Source organism: Bos indicus x Bos taurus, chromosome 18 (assembly GCF_003369695.1).
Source record: "Bos indicus x Bos taurus breed Angus x Brahman F1 hybrid chromosome 18, Bos_hybrid_MaternalHap_v2.0, whole genome shotgun sequence".
NCBI lineage: Eukaryota > Metazoa > Chordata > Mammalia > Artiodactyla > Bovidae > Bos > Bos indicus x Bos taurus.
Window position 1 is genome coordinate 5,240,159 of NC_040093.1, and position 22,410 is coordinate 5,262,568.

At 44.0% G+C, this 22,410-nt stretch overlaps 2 protein-coding genes across 4 annotated transcripts in view; both read left to right on the forward strand.

The window, feature by feature from the left end:
- LOC113876059 (zinc finger protein 160-like) overlaps positions 1-22,410 on the forward strand; it is a 34,734-nt gene that overhangs the window by 7,918 nt on the left and 4,406 nt on the right. The window lies entirely within an intron of this gene.
- Positions 9,362-19,517, forward strand: LOC113876065 (putative protein ZNF720). 3 transcript variants are annotated; one of them, XR_003506410.1, is made up of 4 exons: positions 9,362-9,579; positions 9,723-9,853; positions 18,345-18,471; positions 18,971-19,517. XR_003506410.1 is itself a non-coding variant. In XM_027514892.1 (3 exons), the coding sequence occupies exons 1-3, from the start codon at positions 9,839-9,841 to the stop codon at positions 19,189-19,191; spliced, it is 363 nt and encodes a 120-aa protein (XP_027370693.1). In that variant the 5' UTR covers positions 9,362-9,838; the 3' UTR covers positions 19,192-19,517. The 3 variants fall into 3 exon arrangements, 2 of the variants coding, with proteins under 2 accessions (XP_027370693.1, XP_027370692.1); XM_027514892.1 differs by having other exon boundaries at positions 9,362-9,853; XM_027514891.1 differs by lacking the exon at positions 9,723-9,853.

A 22,410-nucleotide genomic window follows, 5' to 3' on the forward strand; every position in this document is an offset into this window, starting at 1 on the left:
GTAAAGTAAGCAGAAGTCGGTTGTAAGGTTTCAAGCATAATATCCTTATTTTAAGGAGAACACAATGACAGTTGACTGCAATATTGATGTATCTTTATAATATCAACACAGGTCATGATTACTACTTGACACTGTTGAAATAAACACAGCTTTTGTGATAACCTCGAAGTGTATTAGAAACTCTTCCTTGAAAAGGCATGGAGTTAGTGTATACCATGCTTGCTAAGTGCTTCCTAGCCTTTGTTTGGTAAGCCATAAAAATCACAAGTGTCACATCATTATAACAGAGAAATGAATATCTTTCTCTGTACTTTTGATCTGTACTTAATCATGGATCATGCCGTGGATTCTAAAAGGTTTTATTTCAACTATGTGTACAATTAATACATGGTTATTAATAAAACTGAATGGCTTTTCATGTTTCGGTTGATTGTAATGATGAAATGTTAACCCACCACCAACAATAACCTCTTCCACCTTATTTAAGGCTGTAGTGAGGAGACCACAATGAAATGTTTGGTAGCACAGAGAGATGTCATATGTGGAAATTATTTGACTCACTGGCTTTAAACTTCTCATAACTTCATATACATTCCCTCATTTCTTTGTTGTATCTGCTCTCCAATTTTGTAACTACGTGGACACTGTGACGATTCTAATAAGAAGGATGATACAGAGTATTGTTGACAGGTTCCCTAAACTGCTCCATGCTGTTGCTGCCTCAGCATCTGTCTGGGAACAGGCAGCCTGCAGTTCCCTGAGCTCAGACCAGCAGTCCTATGAGCACCTGCACGAGATGGCCACCTTACTTGAGACCAGCAGTCTTGCTGAACCCCAGGGTCTATTCACAGACCCCCTTCAATCCCACCGAGAGAGTGAATTTCTAGGTAGGTTTTTAAGTCCGGGGGTCCGCCAGGAGAGAAGGATCTGGAATTCTCAAGGAGGAAGACAGGAAAAAGTTTTTTTTTTTTTTTTCCCCTCTATATTTTTGAGGATTATATAACAATCATATATCCTGCTTGAGGACAGTCTCTGGGGAAAAAAAAAATTCTGGCCAATCGTGTTATCTTACAATGTAAATTATTGGAGTGGATCTAGTGAAGTCTTTACAACCTTGGGGCATTGTTTTGATTCACTGCAATAACTAATTAAAAGTATATAACTCCATTGCTAACACTGGCGAGGGAGCACTTTTTCTGCCACCTTCTGATGTCTTGTCAAAAGCTTTCTCTTTTTTATACTTTAATACAACTATTACACCAAGCTCTGAATTATTAAGCCTCATCTCTGGCTCTGAATAGAGTTCTTCCTCTCAGGAGGCCAAGAATCCAGGCTTGTTTCTTGGTTCAGCAACAACCTTTCAACTTGGGGGCTCTTCCGGGACTCTTCAGGACAAGGTGAGGATGCGTGGAGCTGTAGTTATTTCTACTGCTAGTGAACATGTTTTTTGCTGTACTTCACTACCTCTACAGTGTGCTTGTGGGAATGAATGAGATACCCTGCGTGAATCAACTGAGGAGCCCTGCTCTGCAGTTCTCGGTGACCTCATATGGCTATGGCAGAAACCTGTACCAACGTGCCAATGCCAAGAGGCATCCAGTGTCTCTTTCGGGCACTGACTAGAAATGGGCAAAGCGTGTGGATCGAACTCTCATTTCTCGGTCAAACTTTCCAGTCTCTGACCACTTCATGACTTCTTGGGAATTAGAACTATTAACCAATCTGCCGGATCCTAGACTTTGAAGGGGCTTGTGATCTATGCTGTTACTGTGTAGGGTTACTTAGGTCGCCAGCTTGGATTGGTAGTCAGGAAGCGCCTAGCCTCGCTAGGTATGGAAAGTCAGGAAGCTAGATGGAGCTCTAGCTCCATGAGTATCTGAAGTTAAAGGTTACTCAGATTGGAGGTGCAATGGGTTTCTTCCTTTGGCAACACTAGCTGTTAGTGGACCAGAGGCGGCTTTCCAGTAGCTTTTGTCCCGACTCCTTATTCTTTCTGTGGAATCTTGAGGATGAACTGGAAGGACTGGCCCTAATAACTCGAGAACAAAAATCAGTTTTTCCTCACTGGAGAGCCCTTGCCCATCTCTTTTGCTATCTCTTATACTGGTGTGGTGATGCTTGGAAGGGACACCTCAGCTTTATATTCGTATCGTTTGGTCTTACTGTGGTCAGGAATATACTCAGGGTTGTGCACACGCACTCAGGTGACGAATGTTTCCCAAAGCGGTCTTAGCTTGGGAGGCATTCCTGAAGGTTACTCTGATTGCACCCCAGGTGGCATCAGAGGCAAGCAAGGTTTTAATGGTGAGGAGCTGGGCATAAGTCTGAGATGACATCAGGTCTACCCCTGGTGCACCTCCAGCCCGACTCGGTGGTAGAATCGATAGGCACAAGTACGACCCCTGTCGGTAAGGGACAGACTAAGTCCAACCACGGAAGGAAAGCTTTGGTGTAACGTCTGTCTACACCCCTCTCTAGAGCAAGGAGGGACGCCTACGGTAGAAAGATGGCGCTTGTTACTTTTTTCTCTCCTACAGATGGGAGCTAACAATCGCAGCCTCACTTCTTTGAACTGTACCCTGAGAAGCTGGGGTAGATTTGATCCCCAGAGCTTAAAGAAGACACGCCTGATCTTCCTATGTGATACTGCATGGCCACAGTATCCGTGGCAGGATGGCGAACGGTGACCGGTTGGAGGGTCTCTGAATTATAAAACTGTTTCACAATTAGATCGGTTCTGTAGAAAACAGGGGACATGGGTAGAAGTAACATATGTGTTGGCCTTTTTCCTTCGGCGAGGTATGCTGGACTTACGTCCTAAGAGTATAGATTTGACTGTGAAACCTTCAGCTCCCTCCTGTCCTCCTCCTTTGGCCCCATACCCGGGACTCCCAACTGAACAAACTGAAAGTCAGGGAACCGCCCCCCACCACCACCCCAGGAAGGATTGCCTTGGTCTCAGTAAAAACCCAAGCACAAGCTGGAATCAAGGTTGCTGGGAGAAATATCAATAACCTCATATATCCTGATGACACCATCCTTATGGCAGAAGGTGAAGAGGAACTCAAAAACCTCTTGATGAAGGTGAAAGAGGAGAGTGAAAAAGTTGGCTTAAAGCTCAATATTCAGAAAACGAAGATCATGGCATCTGGTCCCATCACTTAATGGGAAATAGATGGGGAAACAGTGGAAACAGAGTTAGACTTTATTTTTTGGGCTCCAAAATCACTGCAGATGGTGATTACTGCTATGAAATTAAAAGATGCTTACTCCTTGGAAGGAAAGTTCTGACCAAACTAGATAGCTTATTGAAAAACAGAGACATTACTTTGCCAACAAATATCCATCTAGTCAAGGCTCTGGTTTCTGACTTCGGCTGAGCGCTGAAGAAATGATGCTTTTGAACTGTGGTGTTGGAGAAGACTCTTGAGACTGACTTAGACTGCAAGGAGATCAGCGCTGGGTTTTCTTTGGAAGGAATGGTGCTTAAGCTGAAACGCCAGTACTTTGGGCACCTCATGCGAAGCGTTCACTCATGGGAAAACCCTCATGCTGGGAGTGATTGGGGGCAAGAGGAGAAGAGGACGACAGAGGATGAGGTGGCTGGATGGCATCACCAAATCGATGGACCTGAGTCTGAGTGAACTCTAGGATATGGTGATGGACAGGGAGGCCTGGCATGCTGCGATTCATGGGGTCGCAAAGGGTCGGACACGACTGAGCAACTGAACTGAGGAGCGTTCCATCATTAGGGCTGCCAGATGAGACATGGGACTTGACCCTCTTTGTACATGAAAAAAATCACACTGTACTGGGGATCCTCACTAAAGCAGTTGGGCCAATCTGCGCCCAGTCTCATGCCTGTGCAAAGCACTGGATCCAGTGGTCACGGGACGGCCGCAATGCCTCCGGGCATTAGCTGCCACTGTGATTCTGGCCAGAGAAGCAGGTAAGCTTACACTAGGACCAAACGTAAATGCAGAAGTTCCCCATGCTGTTACTGCCCTGATGAAAAGGGCACACAAGTGTCTGGCCAACTCCAGGAGGATTCACTATCAAGAACTGCTTTGCAAAAACCCACGGGTCCAACTCGAGACTGTGCCGACACTGAACCCCACCACTTTTTCCCTACGGAATAGGAACCCCTGTCATAACTGTGAGGAGCTCATAGGTGGGATTTACTCGAGCAGGCTGCACCTGATGGACATTCCCTTCTAGAACCCAGAACTGGACCTGTTCACTGACAGAAGCAGTTTCATCCAAGACGGGCAGCACAAAGCAGGCTCTGGCATAACAACAACTGACGAGACAGGAAGGCGGAGGCCTGGCCACAAGGGTGGGCAGCACAGCGGGCGGAACTCTGTGCACTCTCCTTGGCACTGAGCACACGAAGGGAAAGAAGTCAACATCTACACCCAGGGAAGGTATGCCTTTGCTACTTACATGTACATGGAGCCCTTTATCAAGAAAAGGGACTATTGACAGCGGGAGGAAAGGAGATTAAAAAACAAAAAAGAAATCCTTCAGCTGTTAGAAGCACTCAGGAAGCCTTCCCAAGTGGCAGTCATCCATAGTAAAGGCCATCAGCAAGGAACTGATCCAATCACCAAAGGGAATTAGTTGGCTGACCAGGCTGCCAAGGAGGTGGCAACCCAACGGAGCCCCACAGTGGGCCCCGAGTGCATGTTTATGGTCCTCATGGCCCCAGAATTGCCTCTATCCCCGAGATATACCAAGGAAGAAGATCAAAGGGCTCTCAACGAGGGAGGAATAAGAGAAAAGGAGGGCTGGTGGAAACTCACAGACCAACGACTCTTTGTCTCCAGCAATATAGAAATCCAGCTGGCACAACAACATCAGGAGAAAACTTGTTTAGGAAAAACTGCTGGAGAGCTTACTGAGCTGCTACTATTTCGTTTCTAAGCTCCCAGCCCTGTGTGTTCAGATCAGTCCTAGCTGTGTGACTTGTGCCCAGAACAATGCCAGCCAAGGATGAAGACCCAACCCAGGCATGCTGACCGTTGGGACACTGCCCTTTGAAGATCTAGAAGTGGACTTTACTGATGTCAAGCCTTTTAGGGGCTATAAGTATTTCCTTGTGGTAGTGTACACCTACTCGGGATGGGCTGAAGCCTACCCCACGTGCACTAAAGAGGTACGAGAACTGGCCAAGGCCCTGTGAAGAGACATGATCCTGAGTTATAGGCTGCCTCTCTCCATAGGGTCTGACAATGGGCCAGCTTTTGTGTCTCAGATAATCCAAACTTTATCCTGCACACTGGGACTCAAATGGAAGTTTGACACGTCTTACAGGCCTCAGAGCTCAGGAAAAGTTGAAGGCATGAATTGTACCCTCAGCCCTACATTAGCTAAAGTCTGTCAGCAGACCAGTTTTCTTGGGTCAACATGTTACCCCCAAGCTTTACTCCAAGCCCGATGCACCCTAAGTACTTAGGCTATTCTCTCTTTGAGATCTTATATGGGAGAAACCCCCAGTGACAGGAAAACTCAAGGGAAGACCCCAACAACTAGCTCACCTGGAGATGTCCCAACACCTTCAGATCCTGGGACAAGTCTTCCACCATATCGCCTGAGAACCCTAGAAAGGGCACCCATTCCTTTGGGCAATTCGGTTCATGCTTACCAGCCAGGAGATGAGATAAGAGTATTGGGGAAAAGGACCAAGTCAGCCAGTTGGGACAGGCCCTCACATGGTTGTCTGGGCAACCTTACTGCTGTTAAAGTTACAGGCATCATCCCTTGGATCCACCACAGCAGAGTCAAGAAGGCAGCAACTTCCTCTGATGGGGACAGCTGGAAAACAGTTCAGGACCCCGGAAATCCCGTCAAGGTCTTGTTCCAAAAACAAAGTTCTCACCCACCAAAGACGCTGAGCCCTGCTCTAGTCGCTCCAGAAGCTGACTAGTCCACACACGGCAGACGCTTGAGGATTCCTCAGCCTTGCTCTAGCCACACTGCGGCAGCTCGCTGGTCAATGCTCAGCAGAAGCTTGAGGATCTGGCTATCCAGATATTAATGGATTTCTATTGTCAACCCTGGCCTCTATCCCTGATTGGTATTACTGCTGTGCTGTTCACTACAGGACTAGTTTCAGTCACAGCGCAAGTGTAGAATTTGGGTCAGAAGCTGCAGTTAGCCATCTGTTATCTCACTGTAGTGGCAAGCTTCATTCTAATTAGTTGTTTCTTATCATCGATTCTCCCTACTATCTAAATTGCTCACAGTATAGCTGACCCCCTTCACGATAGGCTCAGTTGCTATAGTGGTGACCACCCAAAGATGGGGAGAAAACCTTTTGCTTGTGCTCAGTTACCTGTTATGTGCAGGCTGCTTTGGAGCCTTTTGCTGTCCCTTGCCGTAACAGATGGAGCCGTTCCTTCTCCATCATGCACCTGTCAACATTAAGGTCAACCCTTGGAAAATCGCCTATTCAACCATCAGCTAGAACAATGTATAGATAGCCTATCCTATAGGCAGATCACTTACTGTCTTTCTGATCAGGTGATGTATATCCAGGGTCCTGGTGCCAAAAATGTTTCCCAGTTATGTCCTCCACTGCCGCTACCTTTCCCCACCAGAGGATCCAAACCCCAGGGGCATCCCGACACCATGGCATTGCCATCATGCTCCTGGGCCTCCGTCTACCCCCAAATGCCACGTAGATGTTACAAGACAGGACAGCTGTCTGTCTGCCAAATAAATGGAAAAACCTACTGGACAGGGACAATAATGCAGACTAATGAAATCACAGACCAACTTAGCCCTTAAAAGTCAGCCTCTGCCTGTTGGCAGTATGACTGAGGTTACAGAGTTAACTCCCCCTTAGACCTTCATCTGTACCAGGTTCTCAACGCAACTCTTCACGTTCTAAAGGACACCATCCCCCTGCTGGCCAGGGATTGCTGGCTTTGCTCATCCTTAGGAGCTCCACGGTATTTAGCTACACCAGTACCATGAAATATTGCAACAGCCATGGGAACTCTTATAGATCCATCCTTACAAGGGCTAATCTTAAAGGCAATTGAGTTAACTCAAAAGGCTCCAGATGATTTACAAATCATGGAAGACCTCAAGTTGTAGGCAATGTAGCCAGGGACGAATGTAATCAAACTGTAGAAGGTGAGTAGCCCACTCATTTTCCCACAGACACAATATGGTGCCCCCCTATCAAGGCCTTTTCTTGGTTTGTGGGATAGATGCTTACTTATGTCTACAATCAATGGATGGGTATCTGCACCTTAGCTTTCCTCACTCCCCAGATGAATATTGGCCATAACAACCAGACTCTCATGGTGCCTCTGACAGCACCCATGCGGTCAAAAAGACCCATCCAGTTTATCCCCTACTTTGGTTCCAAGTTCTTGGCTGGGATAAGTATTGGAACAGGAGGATTGCTTCATCAATCACCTTCTACCATATACTATCCAAGGACTTCACATGAAGGAGGAAACAGAACACGCTCTATCTTGAAAGCAGGACTCCATCTTGGCCTGGACTGTGGACCTTGAGCTATATGCCCAATATCTATGGAAATGAAATATCCACTAGAAAACCAGGCCCTCTGGAAGGAAGAGGCCCAGGGCTCTCTGTGACCTAAAAGAATGTCCTAATTATCTGTGTAACTGAATAGAATCATATGTTCTATTATGATTACTGGGGTATGACCACAGGCCTATTGATAATTGTCGACTGTTAACGACCTAGGCTTAAGGCATATGATTGCGGGTTAACTTTGATTGTATCTTTCTTTTTCCTTTGTTCAGACTAGTTTCAGGGAACCTTATACACGTAGGGTATGTAAGGCTTTCACAAAAACTGGTCGGGGTGCTTGGCTAAGAGGAGACTGCCTTGAGCCCATCGGTGTAGTAAACTGCACTACACTATCTGCATTGTCTTTCTGAGTGAGTTCGTTTCCCAGAACGCATGGCTACAACACAGAGACGACACTGAGAGAGCAGCCAGATCTTCAGTGGCATTATAGGACCAGCTAGATTCTTTGGCTGAGGTGGCTTTATAGAATAGGAGAGGGCTAGACCTATTGACAGCTGAAAAGGCAGGCCTCTGCCTCTTCTTGAATGAAGAATGCTGCTTTTATAAAAACCAATTAGGAATAGTAAGAGACATGGCCTAACAGCTAAGGGAATGAATCATGAAAAGCAGAAAGGAACTAGAAAATTCCTGAAGTAATTGAAACAATATCTGGAGCTGGGCATCGTGGCTTCTCCCTTTAACCGGTCCTCTCTTCATGTTCTTAGAGGTGCTTTTGTTTGCCCCTTGTGTTCTCAGAGATATTACCCAGTTCATAACCTCTTGAATTGATCCAGAAAGTTACAAATGTTAATAGCTCAATATAGTCTCCTAACTGACCTGGAGCTCTGAATAGCATATTGAACATGAGATGATGCTTTCTGCAGTGAGTGATAGAAGCATCAAGAGGGGGCAATGAAGAGGAAAATGTCAAATATTTACATAACTTCCTGCTCCTTCTGCCTCTGTAACTCAGCTTGCTGTTTGCAAAATCTTAATCACATAGGTCTCAAACTGGGGACTTAAAATACTAGGAATTGAAATTTATCTCACTCACCCTTGTCCTGTTCTTTGCAATTGCCCTAGCCCCTGCAAATCTCCAAACTCTCTTAATCATGCCTGTCCAAGTATAAAAACTCTGTAACCCCTTTGTTTGGGGCTCAGAGCTTGGAGTGTTAATTTCTTGGGGCCGCCCTCATAATAAACCCGAGTTCTCCAACTCTCCCAGTGCAGTGCTTTGTTTTTGCAACAATGGAAACACTTTCAGCCTCCTGGTCTCTGAAGTTGGAGGTCCCTTGCCTGCAGACAGGTGGCCAAAGTGCAAATCATTTTGTGAAAACATGTTTCCTCAGGCTGCAGAGGGTAGTGAAAAAACCCTAAGTACTCAGGGTGTCCTGTGCCTTCCAAAGTGGCACTAGCGGTCAAGAACCGCTTGGCAATGCAGGATACACCAGAGAGGTGAGTTCCATTCCTGGGTCAGGAAGATCCCCCGGAGGAGGGCATGGAACCCATTCCTGTATTCTTCCCTGGAGAGTCCCCATTGGCAAAAGAGCCAGGCGGGCTACAGTTCATGGGGTGGCAAAGAGTCAGACTTAGCAGATAAAGGGAAGGCATCTTTGGGAAGAGTTCTGAGAACAAAGCTTTGCAGGAACCCAAGGCCCCCAGGTGATTCCCGCCAAGCACGCATTCCCCACCACCCCTCCCCCAAGAGCTCTGGCAGAGGAGACATAGGGCCACACCCATCCGAGAAAGAGCCCCTCCCCAGGCAAGCAGCCCAGCAACCTTTCTTTCTCGAAGTTCCCGCCCTAATCCTCAGCTCCAGAGAGGTCTCAGGAGTGCGGAGTGTGAGGCTGCAGCGCAGGGCTCCTAAATGGGGTCTTCACCCGCCATGTTTCAAAACCCTCATAATGTGTGTCAGCTAGCCCAGTGGTCGGGTCCATAGTCTCCCGTGAATTGTACTGTGACCTGCTCTCTGTAATGCACGAAGAAAGGAGAGCTCTCAGGGGTGGTCTGCAAGGAGAGGCACCAAAGGTAAGCACCAAACACCAAATGTGATTAGCATATCAGATTAGTCTTGATTGCCGCCTACAGATCTGGAACGGAGGAAGCGAAAAAAAGGCTCAGAAAACGGCGGGGGAAACAGGAAGGTTCTTTCTTCAGTTTCACTTCATCAGTTGCAGGTGAAAGAGCTGTGTGGATGCCTTTGAAGGTATTTTCTCAAGCTGTGGATGTGAGTTTTTGAAATAACATCCCCAGGAAAGACTCACGGCAGCAGGAAGAAGAGGAGGAAATGGCAGCTTCTCAGGTAAGTGTCCTGTCCCGGGTCTGGGAATGTGTCTGCTTTTCCTCCTGAAATGCCTGGACTGAGAACCTGCAAACCTTTAGTTCTCTGAGTCTAAGTTTTCTCCCTGGGGGATTTGGTGTCGCCTTCTTATTTCCCCCTTTTTTTCTTATAATAGTGAAGAACTGCTCTTTAGATTAACTTCTCCGTTAAATCCCAGAGCCTCCTATCCATTGTCTGTATCCCGGCTTTCTCTAGAGCATGATGAATTCTCGAAATGAATTAGTGACGTTGAGTTGTTCACTATATGCCCTTTGTGCGAGATCAGCACGGGGAGGCACTGGTACCAGAGATCCCCACTGGGATGTGGTCTGGTGTTAGGATCATCGTGAAGTAGGGGAAATGCTGTGTGAATTTACATATGGATGCAGCTTCAGCTCGTTAGAACCGGAGTTACAGATTGTCCTTATAGAGTGAACTCAGTGGTCCACAGTTCTTCAGAAAAGTTTCAGAAATAAAAACGTTGCAGAGACTGCGCTCTATCGATAAGTGAAACTAGCTACTTAAAAGTAGTGCAGTTCACTTGAGTGCAGTTCAGTCGCTCAGTCGTGTCCGACTCTTTGCGACCCCATGAATCGCAGCACGCCAGGCCTCCTTGTCCATCACCAACTCCCAGAATTCACCCAAACTCATGTCCATGGAGCAGGTGATGCCATCCAGCCATCTCATCCTCTGTCGTCCCTTTCTCCTCCTGCCCCCAATCCCTCCCAGCATCAGAGTCTTTTCCAATGAGTCAACTCTTCACATGCGGTGGCCAGAGTATTGGAGTTTCAGCTTTAGCATCAGTCCTTCCAAAATTAAGCCACAGATCGGGAAAGGCATATATGAAGTGAAATCTGCCTATGACACATTTTAAATGTATTTATTTATATGGCTGCACTGGGTCTTCGTTGTGGGAGGTAGGATCTTCAGTATCGTAATTTTCAGCTTCTTTGATTCTGACATGTAAACTCAGCTACAATATGTGGGTTCCAGTTTCCTGATCAGGAAAGAACCAGAGCGCTGTGCATTGGGATCTCAGAATCTTAGTCACTGGATCATCACGAAGTGCCCAAACTAATATTTTTTAATGATAGATTGAGATCATAGTTTCCATAATAGTGCCAAAATACCCATGCAATGATAATGCATTCTTCCATGTACTTCTTACTCCATGACATGTTCAATGGTTTAGGTGTTTCTGTGAGATTCCCATGCTATGAATTTGTTTTTCTCCAGTTGACTTGAACACTCACCTGTGTTTAGCAGAGATACTGGGTTTGAGGAGTGGCGGTTTTCATCCCAAGCCCAGGCCTGATCTTTTCCAGTACACTCCATGCTCACATCACAGAGTCTCATCACAGCTTTGTATTTTCCAAAATGTTCACAAGAATCTTATTAGTCCTAATCTATGCTCAACTGTATTAAAATTTAAAATACAGCTCATTGCTGTATTTTAAAATGTATTAAAACTACAGCACATTTTTAATCCATTCATAATTACCTGAGTTTAGTGACAGGAAACTTTTTCTCTCTTCCTCCTAATGAGTATATAGCCCTATTTGAGTGTATGTCTGTACTCAGTGGAGATGAGTTTGACTAGGCTCCGGGAGTTGGTGACTGACAGGAAGCCCCGGGATCCATGGGATCCCAAAGAGGTGGACACGATTGAGCGACTGAACTGAACTGGACTGTATGTATGAAAATATTAGCATGACTTGATCAATTTTCTTTTCTTCTTCTTTTTTTTTTTTTGGTTAGTTTTTTTTGAAGAACTCTGTGGAAGGCAATGACTACCCAGTCCAGTATTCCTGTTTGGGAATTTCTTGGACAAAGGAACCTGGCAAGTTAGAATCTATGGGGTCACAAGAATTGGACATGACTGAGTGAATGAAACTTTTCTTGTCTTTAGTATTCTTTACAGTTACAAAAACTTCTCTCACCTTTTCTTAGAGCTGTCTCTGAATCTGTCATTAGTTAAAATTTTATTAGTTAAAATCTAATGTAAATAAACTGAAGTAAAGTTTAAGCTCTGCTATTCAATGGCTGTTTGATAAAATATGTGCCAAAAGGTGTAAGAACACCATTACTGATTTTGCATTATTTCAAGGGCATCCACCCCCAGCATGACAACTTCCTTCCACCGTGTCAGGAACATAGTGGTTGAGCCCAAACAGAGACCATTTTCACCTGGCCACCGCCTCCCGGATATATTGTACAGCGGATTCCTCAGCCTTCTTCCCTGTCGCTTTCACTTCTTTCCCTTTTTCCCGGGCTGATTTACAGGAGCCTGGGTGTTGCCTCTGAGCCATCCCAAGAGTGCCTTCTCTTTTGAGGGAATCACCAAATGGTGAGTCACCTGGTTGCTGCAGGGAATCTCTGTCTATCTCTGCCCCTGTCACCTGATGACTTAGCTTCAGGGTTCTCAGCGGTCACCTCTCACTGTGGCACACGACTGTTGGGTCAATCGGCCGTTCTGTGCCATTAGTCACTCGGAGAGACCACTGGGGAAAAAGGGACGCCTTTCTGTCAGCCAGTGACTCTCAGTACTCCCATTCTATGGTAGATAGGCTAAGAGTGGTTTCTGTTATATCCCAGGAGGCTCTCTCATTCTCAACCCTTGGCTACATTGTCAGAAACTGGAAAAGTTTGACCCTCCAAAAGGCCTGGCTCCAATACAAATGGGGGAGCCCCAGAAATGGCCTCTGAGTGGCACACTAGGTTTTGCCAAAGATGAGAAAGACTCAGAATTTCCTTCCGTTCTATTGACTCCCTGTCTCCTGTCCCTCTCTGTGTCTCTCCATCAGATTTCCTAGATGATCCCTACTCGGCCTTTCATATCCACAGGATCTCTAGGAAAGCATTCTGAGGTTCCCTTTGGTCCAGCTCTTTCTTCTATATTCCAAAGCCTGAAGGATCAAAAACTGTCCTAACATTCTGAAGAATCCCCTTCTAAGGAAGCTGATCTCTCAGGTGGAGAGGGAACCAAGCTTCCCCCACTCCTGAACATCCTAAAAAATTCCCTTCTGACTACTCCTGTTTCTCAGGTCTGGGAAGGACCAAGCTTCCCCCACTCCTGCAAATTCCCTTAACCCTTCAGATTCTTCTAATGGGCCAAAGACATCACTTCCCACCAGAGGGGCAGTCCAAAATTTTTATCAGCTGAAAGATCAGAGTCAATTTGAGCATTAGTTGGTCTATATTTTAGCTATAAAACTAAGACTACAGAAAGGAAAGATGACTTTTTGACACAGGATGGCCGTGATATTCTTTAGACTCTGGAGAAAACTGGTTAAAATGAAATTTCCTTTCCCTTGGAAACTGAAAAGCTGGCTCTTTTTGCATATGCATTTAAAAACAACTAGCTTGTTAAAAGTCCTACCTAGGGCAAAGCTTGAAGTTAGGCCTTTCCGTGTCCTTGAAATACACTGTCCACTTTGCCTTAGACCTGACTCAGCCTTGGGCAAATCAGAACTTCAACCCAAAGAAACAAACAAAGAGGGTCAAAATGACCTTTTAAATCTCAAGCAGGAAACTCTGAGATCTCTGTCTATTGTCTGGATTTATGTATATCTCAGTATGCACTTTTTTTTTTTTTTAATGCTGAAGTTGTAAATGAGTTCTAATTTAATTGGCTATTGGCCAAAAGGAAAGTAAACATTTACAAATCAGACAATTCTAACTACAAGGGAAATTAAACTAAATGAATTTCATATTCTCGTGAACTGGGAAATATTCAATATTAAATATCCAGTATTAATGTTTGTTTGCTAATCTAATGTAGATATGTCTAGGGTCATTAGAGTATTTTCATTGTGCCTAGGTTTATTATAAGTTAAATATTGTTATATTTTTATATCTGTTACAACTTTGTCAACCAGCAAAGTACCTCTTGGAGAAGGCAATGTCACCGCACTCCAGTATACTTGCCTGGAAAATCCCATGGATGGAGGAGCCTGGTAGGCTGCAGTCCATGGGGTCGCTAAGAGTTGGAGAGGACTGAGTGACTTCACTTTCACTTTTCACTTTCCTGCATTGGAGAAGGAAATGGCAACCCACTCGAGTGTTCTTGCCTGGAGAATCCCAGAGATGGGGGAGCCTGATGGGCTGCCGTCTATGGGGTCGCACAGAGTCAGACAGGACTGAAGTGACTCAGCAACAAAGTACCTTTAGGAAAGAAAAAAGAGAAAAAAAAAAAAAAAAACTCAAAGAAAATGTAAAAGAGATAGGAGCTTTCAGAGACACTCTTTTAAGAATAATTATATTTTAGAAATGTCCGTCTAAAACATTCTTTAGATTTTGGTAACCTGAATTTCTGGGGCTGTGCTAAACTAAGTGATGGAAGTTTATTGACTAGCAAGGTCATTTCCAAATAAAATAAGATCCTGAAACATTCATTACTGAGGACTAACTTCCTCTTACAGAGAAAGTAGAGATTTTGGACTATTCATGAATAATGCTTGATGCCATCCTGAGATGGTCTCTAGAAATTTTTTTATAAAAATTATCACTGGTACTTATGTTCACCAATCTATAGAATGCTTAAGTTCTTGGTTGCTTAAGGAAAGTAGGATGTGTATTTTCACTAAAGAAGGTATGAGGGATGAAATTACATTTTATGAAGGGAAAAGGAAATAGATCTGACTTACAGCTGGCAGTTTCAGGATGGGAGAACAAAGTCATGTGTACAGAAAGTGGTAAGAATATTTTATGGAAAGTGGACCCCAAGGGAAGAGTTTTGTGCAGAAATACAAGTTTTCTTGAGATGTTGAGCTGCCTTTGATACTGGATTTTAAGTTTCTTTACCTCTGAAGGGATCTGTTCTGTTTACCTATGCCATCTTCGTTACTTTGGCTACGTGAATAGTCTCCCCATGATCTATATGATTGTATCTGACTGAGTGTTATAACCCCTTTTGAAATTTGTCCACAAAACTTCCTAAATAACTTGACTTCTAGCTGACTTTGGAATGCTTCAGAGGCCCCTGAGACATCCCAGGGAACTATTAAACTACCTGGGTTCACTGGACATGTTACATTACATGGGAAGTGCGGTTGAAGGGGTGACAGATCTCCTCTTATTATGCTGTATGGTGGATGTTACTAATATAGATATCTTAAAATTACGTGAGTTCATATAGATCTGTGAAGTGAAGTGAAGTCACCCACTCCTGTCCGACTCTTTGCGACCCCATGGGGTGTAGCCTATCAGGCTCCTCCATGCATGGGAGTTTCCAGGCAAGAGTGCTAGAGTGGATTGCCATTTCCTTCCCCAGGCGGCCTTCCCGACCCAGGAATCGAACCCAGGTCTCCCTCATTGCAGGCAGACGCTTTACCGTCTGAGCCACCAGGGAAGCCCAAATATTTATTTATTTGGCCGCGCCAGATCGTAGTTGCAGCACGCAGGGTCTTGTTGCCCAACCAGGGTTCGAACCTGGGTCCCCTGCCTTGGGAGTTCAGAGTCTTAGCTGCTGGGCCACCAGGGAAGTCACCATAGATCTGATATGCCCTAATTAAATGTGGTCAACTATAATTCTACTTATCCTGTGAATGTGTTACAAGTCACAGCAGTGACCAGGCTACACTGTCAACTGCAGTTTAATCAGATTTAAACATGGCTTTTGTGGTTTCACTCTGATGCCTTTGTAAGAATACTGCAACTTCATGATTTATAGAAAAGATTTTTCTAAGGTTAACCAATAAACAAGTCTTGTTTGCTATCTGGTAAGCTGGTACGAGACTGGAATTTAGTTGAATCCCTATGTTAATAGAACAAAGTTTTCTTAGAATGCAGCTTTCAATAAGAGATTATGAATTTCTTTCCCTTTAAGTGATTTATATTCATTTTTAAAATCTTTTGTTACTTTGGTAAATAAGCATTCCTTAAGATAATGGTACATGTAGACAAAGCTCATTCTTCTACAAAAATAACCCCTCATGCTTAGATTTTGCCATCCTGATGTCCTTAAAACATGGCCATGGTCTGCTTGTCAATCATGGAATTAAAAATGGGTGAACAATAGCTGTAAATCAAAGAGTCAGGGCTATGGGAAATGCAACATGGCTGCCTGGCTTTTCCCGGCTCCCCGACACACCTCATTTTTATTTGACGGGTAAAGCCTTCCCTGGCTACAGGGTTAATACCCTCATAATGAAAAAATTATGTTGCACTGAATATTAACTTTTTTTCATTGCTAAAGTAAGTTTCTAGTTTTGTTAATTAAAGTCTAGTGTTCACTAAGACTCACTTCTGAGATAGTTCCTTCTTATCTTATATTTCTAAAAGATTTAATTGTGTTATTAAAAAGGATACTCTAAGTTTGTTTATAAAGCTAATCTCAGTAAGCAGTCTTCAGATAAAGAATAGATGCCCCCTGATATACAAGCAGGAGATTACCATCTGGCTAGTCATTTAACAAGTGAAGTCAGATGACTTGGAGTATACTGGGCTCTACCTAATGAAAGTTCTTGACCTTTCCTTCTTACTTAGTCCTGACTAATAACTGCTAGCTCTAGCTATATTATTTTCTATGTGGCTTGTTTCAGAAGATTGATTCTTATGTTACTTAATGTGTGGCTGAGCCTGTGATAAAACGCTGATATGCAGCTCCACATGCTATCAATGATTGTAATAATGTAACTCTAGATATGGGAAGAAGGAAGAAGGAAGAAAAGGGATTATTTTCCTGGACCAAGTGACTAGTAAGACAGGTATGGTCCAGAGATTTTGCTACTCACAAGGCCCGCTCTCGAAACAGCACATTGAGTGGCCTATCAATGGATCCTTCCCTAGACCTGGGAATGAGCCTTCCCAGTGCCACAGGACAGAATGGCCAAGAAATGCCCCCAAAGCATGGCCAAATATGTGGCTATGAAGGGACTCTGCTGACTGGACTCGGCCAGCTGTCTCTACAAAGATGACATCATGATTACTGTAAGCTCCTGATTTTCAACACCCTGCAAAAGGAGTTCAGAGTAGAGATCAGAAATAAGGCACTCTGCTCTGGGAAAAACCCAGAACTGGCCTTCCAAGAGTGAGACGTTTTCAGGTAAAGATTTTATGAGCTCCAATTCTGGCTTCTTCTCATACCTAGAGAAACACTAACGTCACGAACCAATGTCCAGTCCTGGTTTTCCTGGCTAGCCCCTGAGCTGCTTTTGTACTTCTCTTCATCTTTGGCCCATGTACCTTTAACTTTCTTGTACAGTTTGTTTCTTCTAAAATACCACAAGTTTCCAAGTGGTCCTAAAGGATATTCCCTGACCAACACCTAGACAATGCTGAAACAAGTCACCTTATGATTCCATGGACTCTCATCTCCCTCCATAAATGCTCCGTGACAGAGTAGGCAAAGGGAACCCAGAGCCCCATGGCGCTTCTGTTCAGCCTGAAGAAGCCGGAGTGGTCTTTGCCTTCTTTTCCTTGAAACTGGATTCCCAAATATGAGAAGGGAAATGGGTAGATAGTAAGCCGTGAACAGGGTATCAACAAGGGCCAAAGAATTGGCCATAAAAAGAAAGAGGGAGATATATGGTGACCCAGGGACTAAAGATCAGATAAAACTAAGAAGGGTCTTGGAATGCACGAATGAAAAAGACACTTAGCATCGTTCCCTCCCCCATGTTGTAACTGTTGATGGATTTCAGGTCCTCCTGAGCAGTATAAACAGTCTCTCCTCCTACCCCATAAGCAGAAATTGTTTTTCTTACTCTTCTCCCACCCAGTATAGGTGCCTCATCCATTCAGCAAATGATCTGCAAGACCCCTATCCCACTCCTTGTACCCTGGCTATGAGTGGACTAAGGACCCCTGTTCAACATCTGTTCTCATTTGAGCTGGCCTGCTCTTCTAACAGTGTCCCCCATTCTAATAAACTTTACTTCCCTCTCATTATGTCTCAAGTCTGGAAATTCTTTTCCAACACGACCCCAGACCACGAGAAAGGTTACTATCTTATTAGACCTGTTGAAGTCTGTAAAACAAAGTTCCAACTTAAGTATGAATTCTTACCTTAGTATTCTGTTTCATTGGGGTTCAAAATCCTCATTCATCGAGCAGAATTTTCAACATTACTAACTCAAATAACCTTGCTAAAAATGTGGCACTTTGGCCCCACTTCAGAACTCTTGGTTCAGAATACATTAAGAAAAGAAAAAAAATCCTGTTTCTTTGATAAACAATTTATACTGTGTTACACGAGGAGAACACTGAAGAATAAATATGCTCATACTGCCCTGATTATTTTATAATTGCTCTTTCAGATGAGAGTAGTTTCTCTAATGGATTGTGGATCATCACTCATCCTCTTTTGTTCACTTTAGAAATTGGGTAGAAAGGAGTACTGTGTAAAAAATGTATTTTGTAATACCAGCGAAGCCACTAAACCTCGACCAGGACTCTGAACTTGCCATTTTCATCTTGGATCACATTAGGAAGACTTCCCACGGCCTATTGGTATCTGTATTTTGTATTTCAGGGATGGATGACGTTCCAGGATGTGGCCATAGACTTCACTCAAGAGGAGTGGGAATGCCTGGACCTCAGTCAGAGGGAATTGTACAGGGATGTGATGTTAGAGAACTATGGGAACCTGGCCTCCTTGGGTGAGGATAACTGCCTTCCAGAATCCCTTATCTACCCACTGGGTTTTAGTTCCGTCATGTCAAGAATGTCTTCTGAAATGTTCTGCTTCCCACAGAAGTTTCAGATCTCTGCTTTCTAGGGCAAAAATGGGTATTTGTGAGTTTAGAAAGAAAGGGGATGATTCATGATGAGTCGTTATGCTGGTGAAGTTTTTCTTCCTTGATGTACTCTGCCTCCTTCCGTCTAGGTTTGTCGTAATTGTGTAAGTTCTGTGGTATTAAATAGTAGCACCCTCTCTTAATCTCACATTGACACTACTTACTTTGTCTTAGTACTACTTGACCAGAATCTCAGGATCTGATTGTTAGGTGTCAGTTAGTATTGTATAGCTGCTTTGAATAAAGTATTTAAGGAAATCGTTTTCTAGAACAAAATGCATTCTCGTCTCACCTGAATACATACTGGATTCGATACTGATGAATCTCTAACAACACAAATATTCCTTTCTCTGATGAACAGGGCTTGTGTCTAACCTTGACTTGGTCACTTTTCTGGAACCATTGAAGGATCCCAGGAATATAAGGAGAATGGGGACAACAGTCATTTACCCAGGTAGGTATGAATGGTTGGAGAGGTCCAAGGAGCATCGAGGAACTCATCCTTCATCACATGGTTTTGGAAGATTTGCTTCAGTGAAAATGGTTTTCAAAAACCTGAGTTTGTGTCTGCTACTATCATAGAAATGTATCACCTGCCCCATTCTGTCTCTTAAATCATTCATGAAATTATCTCCAGTGACTGCTTTTTCCATCACAGTGTGAACTAATAGTCTCCTCTTGGCTTGTGACAAACTGCATTCATTCATTGTTCTTCGATTTCTTGGGGGCCCTAGAAAAACTCTGCCCATTTCTGAGTAACTATATGAGAATCCTTTTAAAGTTTCCTTCTACCTCTAGACAGAAATGTGTGTGGATTGGTAGACAAACTGCCAAACTTCTCGCAATACTGGGGATGGGTTTTTGTTCTCTGGTTTATAATTTCCTTTCCACTGGGAGCGACACATCAAATCAGATCAGATCAGTCGCTCAGTCCTGTCCGACCCTTTGCGACCCCATGAATCGCAGCATGCCAGGCCTCCCTGTCCATCACCAACTCCCAGATTTCACTCTGACTCATGTCCATTGACTCAGTGATGCCATCCAGCCATCTCATCCTCTGTCGTCCCCTTTTCCTCTGGCCCCCAATCCTTCCCAGCATCAGAGTCTTTTCCAATGAGTCAACTCTTCCAATGAGGTGGCCAAAGTACTGGAGTTTCAGCTTTAGCATCATTCCTTCCAAAGAAATCCCAGGGCTGATCTCCTTCAGAATGGACTGGTTGGATCTGCTCGCAGTCCAAGGGATTCTCAAGAGTCTTCTCCAACACCACAGTTCAAAAGCATCAATTCTTCGGCGCTCAGCCTTCTTCACAGTCGAACTCTCACATCCATACATGACCACAGGAGAAACCATAGCCTTAACTAGATGAACCTTTGTTGGCAAAGTAATGTCTCTGCTTTTGAGTATCCTATCTAGGTTGGAGATGGCAATGGCAACCCACTCCAGTACTCTTGCCTGGAAATTCTCATGGACGCAGGAGTCTGATAGGCTGCAGTCCATGGGGTCGCTAGAGTCGAACACGACTGAGCGACTTCACTTTCACTTTTCACTTTCATACATTGGAGAAGGAAATGGCAACCCACTCCAGGGTTCTTGCCTGGAGAATCCCAGGGACGGGGAAGTCTAGTGGCCTGCCGTCTATGGGGTCGCACAGAGTCAGACACGACTGAAGAGACTTAGCAGCAGCAGCAGCATCTAGGTTGGTCATAACTTTCCTTCCAAGGAGTAAGCGTCTTTAATTTCATGGCTGCAATCACCATCTGCAATGATTTTGGAGCCCAGAAAAATAAATTTTGGAGTGACACATAGGACCTTCTAAATACATTTCAAACTCAAGTAATTTTTCACTGCTGAAAGCAAAACCTCAGGACAATGAAAGAATGCACATCTCAAGTTGACTTCGAAGTTTCTCTTTTCCTTGTATAATCTCATATTAAATATCTTTAGTGGATTTGCCCCAATTCTAACATGCTAAAATACGTTATTCTTTTTTTTTTAATTTTTAAAAAATGTTTTAATTTAGTTTTATTTTAAACTTTCAAATATTGTATTAGTTTTGCCAAATATTGAAATGAATCCGCCACAGGTATACACGTGTTCCTCATCCTGAATCCTCCTCCCTCCTCCCTCCGCCTACCATGCCTCTGCGTCATCCCAGTGCACCAGCCCCAAGCATCCAGTATCGTGCATCGAACCTGGACTGGCGACTCGTTTCATATATGATATTATACGTATTTCAATGCCATTCTCCCAAATCATCCCACCCTCTCCCTCTCCCACAGAGTCCAAAACACTGTTCTATACATCAGTGTCTCTTTTGCTGTCTGGTATACAGGGTTATTGTTACCATCTTTCTAAATTCCACATATATGCGTTAGTATACTGTATTGGTGTTTTTCTTTCTGGCTTACTTCACTCTGTATAATAGGCTCCTGTTTGATCCACCTCATTAGAACTGATTCAAATGTATTAAATATGTTATCCTGTTAAGTCAAGAATTTTAAAGTAAATTAACATAAAATCTTAGCACATTTTCCACTATATTGTTTTTGGTTGATTCAAACTATGACAATTTTTAAATTATATAAAGAAATATTTTTTAAAAGTTCTAATTGGAATATAGCTGTTTTCCAATTTTGTACTCCTATACAGCAAAGAGAATCAATTATACATATCCGTTGAGTTGCATCGCTCAGTCGATTCTGAGTCTGCAATGATGATCTGCAGCAAGTCAGGCTTCCCTGTCCATCACCAACTCCCAGAGCCTGCTCAAACTCATGTCCATCGAGTCCACGATGCATCGAATCATCTCATCCTCTGTGGTCCCCTTTGACTCTCATCTTCAATCTTTGCTAGCATCAGGGTCTTTCTCAGTGGGTCAGTTCTTCACATCAGGTGGCCAGAGTATCGGAGCTTCAGCTTCACCGTGTCCTTCCAATGAGTATTCAGGACTGATTTCCTTTAGGATGGAGTAGTGTGGTCTTCTTGCAGTCCAAGGGACTCTCAAGAGTCTTCTCCAACACCACAGTTGAAAAGCATCAATTCTTCGGTGCTCAGCTTTCTTCATGGTCTAACTCTCACATCCATACATGACTACTGGCAAAACCATGGCTTTGACTAGATGGACCTTTGTCAGCAAAGTAATGTTTCTGCTTCTTAATATGCTGCCTAGGTTGGTCATAGCTTTTCTTCCAAGGAGGAAGGCTCTTTGACTTTCATGGCTGTAGTCTCCATCTACAATGATTTAGGAGACCCCAAAAATAAGGTCTATCACTGTTTCCACTGTTTCTCCCGCCGATTGCGATGAAACGATCTGACTGGTGCCATGATCTTCGTTTTTTGAAGGTTGAGTTTCAAGCCACCTTTTTCACCCTCTCTCAGTTTCATCCAGAGACTCCTCAACTCCTCTTCACTTTCAGTTATAAGGGTGGTGTCATCTGTATATCTGAGATTATGGACATTTCTCCCTGAAATCTTGATTCCAATTTGTGCTTCATCCAACCCGGTATGTCACATGATGTACTGTGCATATAAATTAAATAAGCAGGCTGACAATATACAGGCTTGACGTACATCTTTCCCCATTTGCAATCAGTCCGTTGCCCCATGTCCAGTTCTCACTGTTGCTTCTTGACATGCATACAGGTTTCTCAGGAGGCAGGTAACGTAGTCTGGTGTTCCCATCTCTTTAAGAATTTTCCACAGTTTCTTGTGATCCATGCAATCAAAGGCTGTGGTGTAGTCAATACAGCAGATGTAGTTGTTTTTCCAGAACTCTCTTGCTTTTTATACGATCCAAGGGA